Raw genomic sequence first — 8,802 nt, forward strand, 5'->3', positions numbered from 1 at the left:
GAACAGAATAAACAATGCAGTATTTTTAAATCCACACAAAATTTGCATTAAACATTATTTTCGGGGACACAATAAATGGCTAATCACTACCTTCAATTCTTCTTTGCAATTTTCATTCTCTTTTCTCAGAGACAGTGTACTTTGTTGAGCTTCTGCTTTTTCCAAGAGTACTGAGTCCAGCCTGGTTGTAAGTTCCTGATCAAAGCAAAACATAAGAATTTACAAATATATCAAATTTATGCTTTAGAAATTCACTTATTTTTAATACTTAGTTTAGTTAAAAGTCAATTCATAATTAATATGAAAATGAAATTTACAAATTATGACAGAACCTTAAGTTTACAAAATTATAAAATGACATTACCCAGAAATTTTAATTGAACTCTGTTTATGCGCACAAGTTACAATGATATGCATTTAAGCAGTTTGTAAAAAGTGATATTAACATTACAAATAATCTGCTTCTTAGACATTACCTGGATGACGGCATCATTATCTTCAATAGCTGATTTTGTTTTCAGTTGCTCAATTTCATTTTCCAGTGCTGAAATGATATAACAAGAATTATAGACTGATCTTGATTCGATAATACATTGTAAACAAAAACCATGAGTAAATATTAATGGGATAAGCAGATGGGATAAACACAAAACATGCAGTTTTGAGATAAAACATAATTGTTTACAAAAATGGAAACTGTAAAGAATAAATAACATCATGATTGTTATGTTGGTATAATATTTGTAAGTCCTATGATCCAGTCTGATAAATTTAAAAAAAACATTATTGACTGAGAACAATGTATTAAGAAACAATAACTTACACTTATATCACATTCAACGTACAAAATTGTGCCAAGGCACTTCAAAGCATCAATAGTCTAAAGAATATAGATAAAGCAGATAACAGATTGGACCACCAAATTTATAATCAAATTGATGAGCTTACTAGGCCTTGAAGGTGAAGAGGTAGACAGAAAAGGTAGTGGATTTAGGCACAAATTCCAGATTAAAGGATCATTTGCATTGGAGAGCATAGTTGAGGAGGAGTGTTGATGCGAGGTAACTAACAAATCTCCAGAACAACGCAGGAAGTAGTGCGAGAAGAAAGCTACCCAGAAGAAACATCGGAGGACGGGGAATATGGCCCATACAGAAACCTAAAACATGTGGCTTGAGAGCAGACCTGAAACACTGGAGCAGGAGACAGAGGAGAGGGGCATGGAAAGGGTGGTACAGGATAGTAATGATTTGAATTATGTGTAGGTAGGAGCTGCAGATGCTGGGTTAAATCGAAGATAGACACAAAAAGCTGGAGTAACAGTGTCAGACAGCATCTCTGGAGAAAGGTAATAGGTGACATTTCGGTTCGACCCGAAAAGGAATCGAGACCTATTCCTTTTCTCGAGAGATGCTGTTTGACACTTTGAGTTACTCCAGCTTTTTGTGTTCACCCATGATTTGAATTATACCTACTTTTCTGAAAAGCCCTGTGAAGAACTGACAGACCAGTGTATTTCTTCAGAAATATTGAAATGGTAAATGGTAAGGCACCCTTAACTGTAAATTTAATTATGTCACTGAAACGTGCTTTGGGGTAATATTAGAAGTGCCCTATAAAATGAATTCAGTTTGCAGAAGAGTGACATAGTAGCAACTTCGGTCCTTCCCACTCAAGTCCTCTCCTCTTGCCAACACTTCACGGAGGAGTGGAGTGAAAGTTTTTGACACAGACCAACAACAGAGATCTTCACGACATTTCAGTTTAATTAGTCGTTTATTGTAGTGATACAAACAGATTAGTATTTCTCCCGTCATAGATCTGGTAAGAATTGTATCTTGCCACAGTTTCTCTGCGTCTGACTCATCACGTCTCCGCACACCCAGATGCACCCATAATTCTGGCTCCTCCCAGTCCATATGCCCATTATGCCCATATATGTATTCATCTCACGACAACCCCCAAGTGTCCAAAAATTATACAGCAAGATACAAAATAATATGCTAAACAACTAACAAACACAAATGGCTCCTACATGCGTTCACTCTGTTAAGCATAAATTGCAAAAATGACCTTGCTATTTGGACAATAGGGTTATGGTTTGGAGTTGGATAGACAGTACAGTTTGAGTAATGGAAATTCAAGGACTCAAATGCAAATAATTTACACAAAAGGGACAGGTTTTCAGGACAGAACCAAGTGTCGTTGTTTTTCATTTGGGTTGCCTTGTCACATAATGCATCCATATTATCATATGAACTAGTTATAATAGCACAAGCAAGACCAGCAAAATTAATTTGTTTTGAGCTGAATGAATAATAAAATAATTTATCCTTTTATATGCAATCAATCTCAGCACATATTTCATTGGATAGTATTCACTATTCAAGGTAGAAAAGAAAAGGATACATGCTTTACTCAATTAAAAATGCTCATGATTATACAAATCTTTTCCAAGATCGGCAGTAAAATCATATTACCAGTGCATTTTGACTTTGTCTTCTGTAAAAACACCATTTGCTTCTTTGCAAATTTTATAAGGTCTTCCTTTGATAGAGTGTCCAGCTGCAAATACAACAGAATATGAATTAGAATGAACATGACATATTTTAATGTCAATTCACAAATAACAAGTAATATTTAGTACAAGTGGAACAGCTCTGAGAAATTGTATAGTTAATGTTGCAGAAAATCCAGAGGATATTTCCATTTATCGAACCTTAGATTTTCCTGTTGCAGAATTCGCTGGTGATGCCACACTATCTGAGCCATTCTCCTGTGGGGCAAAAGAAATAGAAACTTTACAACATGCATCATTGATAGCAAGTTTTAACATGATACTAACACTCGCAGTATTGCCAACAGATTTTATTTCACCTATAATAAATAATTGAGAAATACTATAACTGCAATTTAAATTGAACCGTTGAAATCAAGTTCCTTGTACATACTTATCATTAAGTAATTCTCTATCTTTACAAGTACCATTTGAAAATGATTCATCTTTTGTTCTGTAATCAGGGACTCTGTCCTAAGGAAAAACTTTAGTCTTTTCAAATAATATTTATTTCCCACTGAGAAAGTTGGCAACACTGCGTTTCTCCCACCTTCAACATGATCCACAACCAGCTGCATCTTCCCGAGTCCATGCCTCTGCAAATCTTTGGTTCATGCATCCCTTCCCACATCAGATATTTTCACCAGCAAACACAGGAGATATAATATCTATCCCGCCAACTGCTCTATCACTTCCCTCCAGGGACCTCAGCAGACCTTCCAGGTGAAACAGTGGAGTTTGCATCTTTTCAAATCTTGCTTCAGACTGAAGGGGCCCAACCCAAAATGTCACCTATACATGTTATCCAAAGATGCTGCCTGACCTGCTGAGTTGCTCCAGCTCTGTGTCCTTTCGTGACAATGGAAATCTGTGTACATTGGACACTGAATACAATTATTGAAACATCCTCTATCTAACAAACAATGGGTTCTTAGGCAGCGTGTCTATTCCCAGGCATTTTAAAAGTTAATCGATTTAGTTTAGTTTAGTTTAGAGATACAGCGCGGAAACAGGCCCTTCGGCCCACCAAGTCCACACCCACCAGTGATCCCCGCACACTAGCACAAGCCTACACACACTAGGGACAATTTATACTTACACCAAGTATACAATCCTAAGCCAATTAACCTACAAACCTGTACGTCTTTGGAGTGCGGGAGGAAACCGCAGATCTCTGAGAAAACCCAGGTGGTCACGGGGAGAACGTACAAACTCCGTAGACAGCACCCGTGGTCTGGATCAAACCCGGGTCTCTGGCGCTGCAAGGCAGCAACTCTACCGCTGCACCACTGCAAAAATGGGAATTGAATTCATGATCTTTTGGTTCAATTGGATTCGATTATTGGTTCTATTATAAATTAGCCAAGCCATCAATAATGGTAAATACATACATGAAAACAAGAGTCCCTTTGTTTTGAATCCGAGTAATATATTAAAATAAAATATCAAGTGTATATTAACGGAATCTGATCGAAACACAAACAGCCAATTCCTTTTCTGTAACCATCAGCTCATTCCATCTGGAATCAGGGAAAGAAGCAGAGCAAGGTTTATTGGTGTCATCACATTTGTATTGCAGTCAACACTTTGGGATAGAACATGACATTAAACAGTAAATTACGCAATGGAGGTTAATCCTAAAATGAAGTACTGTGGAGTGTGCTTGCAAATATATCGATTTATTTTTAACGAAACATGAAAACAATGTACTCCTTTTACAAATGTTACAATAAATAGTTATAGACCTGAATTTTGACAGGTTTTCTGAAATATATTTGCAGTAGCACCATTTTTCACTTCAATCCTGTTTTTAAATGTTTATTTTATTGAAGCAATAAATATACTAAACACCATTTTATTAGCATTGCCTTCATAAACTTTTACTAGATCAGGTACATTCACGAGACTAGGACAAAACCTTAATTATTTGTGAGTATCCCAAATCCTGAAGGTGATCTGACAGTTCCAAAATGTATCTTGGCATGAGAGACAAAAAAATATTGTACACCAACCACACTCCTTTATATAATGCAGTATTTGAAAGGCAAGCTTTATAGTGAGAAGTATGTCATAAATATGCCATTTTAATTAACCTACTTACTTAATGCTTTATAGATTAGATTGCTGTTTACTAAATAGCAGAGAAAGTGTTACATTAATATATATTTTGTTAAGATCAAGTGTTCTTAAAATAAGCCAGAACAATAAATATTTTTTCCCCCTTCAATGGCCATAACTATTTTCCCCATTTATGGCCATAACTGTCAATACGTTTGTAAACACCCTCCACAGTACTTCATTTTAGGATTAACCTCCATTTTATCATTTACTGTTTAATGTCATGTTCTATCCCAAAGTGTTGACTGCAATACAAATGTGATGACACCAATAAACCTTGCTCTGCTTCTTTCCCCGATTCCAGATGGAATGAGTTAAAGGTTACAGGAAAGGAATTGGCTGCTTGTGTTTCGATCAGATTCCATTAACATACACCTGATATTTTATTTTAATTTTTTATTCAGATTCAAAACAAAGGAACTCTGAATGGTTTTCACATATGTATTTACCATTATTGATGGCTTGGCTAATTTATAATAGAACCAATAATAAAACCCAATTGAACCAACAGATCATGAATTCAATTCCCAATTTAGGATACATTAACATAATATTAGCTGATACAAGTGTGTTATTAATGGGCCACAATAAGCAAGATGTTTTTTGACTGTTTAGCTGGAAAAAACAGGGGGACATAATTTTACTGGAGTACAACAGGAAGTTCTTTCAATATCACAACATTCTTTTCGTTAGCAATAACAAACTGGCATTGACTACAGGTCATCACTACTAATACATTTACTGCAGTGTGTTGGGGGATGGCATGATGTTACTGCAAGTTTCTTAATTCCACTATAAGGCTAATGGAGAATTATAACGTTAAAAACAACAAGGTTTGTATCAAAAGACAACAACCAAAAAGTTCAACCTTTGTTTCATAATGTAGAACCATTCCACGTATCCTGGTCTCAGACTTAAAACGTTTCCATTCAAGATAGATGTTATACGTTTTTTGTTTAAGGCAGTCTAATGGTTCAGTAAATGCAAACAGATCAGCAAGCAAAAACAGCATAGCTGCTGGTACGATAGGCGTGCATGAATGCTTTGTTCATAAGATGGAAAATGAACTTTCACCTTTGAATGCCACATTTAAATTGCTGCCCGAGATACTTCGAAGAGCATCAGTACATTTAATTTTGGGCCTCGTTACTGATCTCAAATGACTGAGTTTAGTTCTTCCAGGATCTACTGTATAAATATCCTGCACGTAAATGGTGCAGTCAATACTGTTAAAAATGAAACCCTCGCTAGTTTAGCCTGAGTATATCAGTGCTGGCATGTGGTTATACAAGTTCCCACGTCCAATGCAGATACGTAAACAGTCTGAAGAAGGGTCTCGACCCGAAACGTCACCCATTCCTTCTCTCCCGAGATGCTGCCTGACCTGGTGAGTTACTCCAGCATTTTGTGAATAAATCGATTTGTACCAGCATCTGCAGTTATTTTCTTATACGTAAACAGATCTGTCCAGCAGGTTTTGCCGCAGTATTGATCTTATCAAAATATGTTTTTTGGCACGAAAGTGATAAACAACCGAACGCCAGACAACCGCGAATCGATGGCCGAAGGCAGGGCAGTTGGATGAAGCCCTGGGTCATCCACTTACCTCCATGGCGCTCAGGCCGCTGGCCGCTCGCCGCCCCCCGCTGTCCTGGTTTCCTGTTCCTGGCTCCGGCTCCGGCCTCAGGCTCTTCCGGCCGCGTGCCTGCTGACGTCCCCACACCGGAGAGAAACCGGAAACGCGAGTAACCATGGCAACCAAAGATACTATCATATCATATCATATATATACAGCCGGAAACAGGCCTTTTCGGCCCTCCAAGTCCTTGCCGCCCAGTGATCCCCGTACATTAACACTATCCTACACCCACTAGGGACAATTTTTACATTTACCCAGCCAATTAACCTACATACCTGTACGTCTTTGGAGTAACCTACATACCTGTACTAGAGGAGCAAGATGGACCACTCGACCCTAGAAACAGTAGTATGCCATGGCGCCATTTTAGTAAGCAGAAACATTTAAAAAGAAAAATAACAAAAATCAGTACATTTAATTTTGGGCCTCGTTACTGATCTCAAATGACTGAGTTTAGTTCTTCCAGGATATATCTGCTTCAACTACCATCTGGTGCAGCTCGTTCCATACACTTACCACCCTTTGTAAAAAAGTAGCCCCTCAGGTTCTATTAAATCCTGCCCACACACAATGATAGAGGATTGACATCTTTGAATGTCATCGTGAAAATAACTTTAGTATGTAATTTCAATTTGGTATTACTTTGATTTTTATTAAAATTACTGGTTTTAAATGGTGATGAGCAATTATGCAACTTATGGAATGAGGAGGCTCCATGGATATCCCTCTTTCCAGCAATGGAAGAGCCCAGTGCATACATGCAGAAAACGCGGCTCAAAGGGCCAAATGACCTCCTCCTGCACCTATTTTCTATGTTAAGACTTGACAAGAGAGTGGGACCATCTGGATTGTAGTATTGGCTAATTTTTCTGTCATGTCAGTTGATCATTCTATAACCAGTATCTTTAGTTTAGAGATACAGCGCGTAAACGGGCCCTTCGGCCAGGCGAGTCTGTACCGACCAGCGATCCTCGCACATTAAAACCATCCTACACACACTAGGGACGATTCACACTTATACCAAGTCAATTAACCTACAAACCTGTATGTCTTTGGAATGTGGAAGGAAATTGAAGATCTCGGAGAAAACCCACGCGGTCACGGGAAGAATATACAAACTCTGTACAGACAGCACCCGTAGTCGGGATCGAGCCCAGGTCTCCGGCGCTGCAAGCGCTGTAAGACAGCAACTCTACCACTGCGCCACCGTGCCGCCCAATCATATCATTCCCACTCAGTATATGCTCCATTAGTAGGTGCTTTCTATATGGCAAAGAGACTGGATAGTTTTGTATCTACCTAAAGAACTGCAGACAATGCAGCAAGCTTGGTACTTGTACTTTATCTTTAATTATTATTTGTACTGATTCCTAGGTTACCGCATCACAGTGAAGAATTTCCCCGATTTATATCAGCAAATTGGATTTTCACTTCTGAGGGGATAATAATCTATGTGTGGGTAGTAGAATTCATGTAATATGATATTCAAAACATTAAAAATATGTGGGACATGGTGATGGGATGAAAGAATCTTTCCCAGCCCACCATGATACGTATGATGATGTATTAACCCTAATGTTCTTGTCCAAGTGCTAGGATCTTATATGCTGCAATTGGTAATGGTTCCTGCCATTTCTTTTGAGTTTCCCTAATATCCCCGATTTCACTGATATCAGTCTGAAGAAGGGTCTCGACCCGAAACGTCACCCATTCCTTCTCTCCTAGATGCTGCCTGACCTGCTGAGTTACTCCAGCATTTTGTGAATAAATACCTTCACTGATATCAGTAATAGCCAAGAGGTTCTATACTACTCAACACAAATGAACCAATAGCATCTCTTCAGCAATGATGAAGAAAAAAACATTTCAAGTGTATAGGTTCTAATAGTAATGAAGAAAGCAATCATTTATCTCTGAAAAAATTTCCTTTGCAGCAGTTAATTAATATTGTTCAATAAGCAAGTTCGGTATCTCGACTGAGCATGCGCCGGTCATAGGTCACAGGAGCTAACCATTCTCGCCGGCTGATCTGCTGCGTGTAGACAGACCTGCGTTTCTTCCGTATTTTCCAGTTTTGCTTCGTAGAGGTAAGAAAATACTGCTTTAAAAAATCTTAATTAGGTATATTGATGGTTAATAACAAAACCTACGATGATTTTGTAGGTTTTATTGCTTTATGCTTCGGTGAGTGAGCGAGATTGTTACGATTTTCTTTTGCATCGTAACTTGTACCCGAGCTGCTCCTCAAGCGGGAATATGTCGAACTTTCCAAACCATGAGTTATTCTTGGTTTTCCAGATTGTCGGCGATGCAAAAGAAAAACAAACGTTTGAGTGAATGAATTGCTGCTTTGTGCGGGCGAAATGTAAACTTGAAGCATGCTGTTTGAGCAGTGATTAGACAGCTACAGAGGTCTGAGCTAATTGTCTGATCAAACACTTCCTATAATATCACCCGGTAGACACAAAATGCTGGAGCAACTTACCGG

General features: G+C 38.2%; 1 protein-coding gene across 1 annotated transcript in view; it reads right to left on the bottom strand.

The window, feature by feature from the left end:
- Positions 1–7,456, bottom strand: part of gcc2 (GRIP and coiled-coil domain containing 2) — a 50,082-nt gene extending 42,626 nt beyond the window's left edge. The window contains exons 1-6 of the mRNA XM_078402561.1: positions 7,357–7,456; positions 6,282–6,383; positions 2,720–2,776; positions 2,481–2,565; positions 477–544; positions 91–195 (exon numbers count right to left, since the gene is read on the bottom strand). Coding sequence (XP_078258687.1) covers positions 91–195; positions 477–544; positions 2,481–2,565; positions 2,720–2,776; positions 6,282–6,287 — 321 coding nt within the window. The 5' untranslated portion in view covers positions 6,288–6,383; positions 7,357–7,456. The remainder of the gene's footprint in view (positions 1–90; positions 196–476; positions 545–2,480; positions 2,566–2,719; positions 2,777–6,281; positions 6,384–7,356) is intronic.
- Between the last annotated feature and the right edge of the window lie 1,346 nt (positions 7,457–8,802).

The sequence above is a fragment of the Rhinoraja longicauda genome, chromosome 7 (genome assembly GCF_053455715.1).
Source record: "Rhinoraja longicauda isolate Sanriku21f chromosome 7, sRhiLon1.1, whole genome shotgun sequence".
NCBI classification, from domain to species: Eukaryota; Metazoa; Chordata; class Chondrichthyes; order Rajiformes; family Arhynchobatidae; genus Rhinoraja; species Rhinoraja longicauda.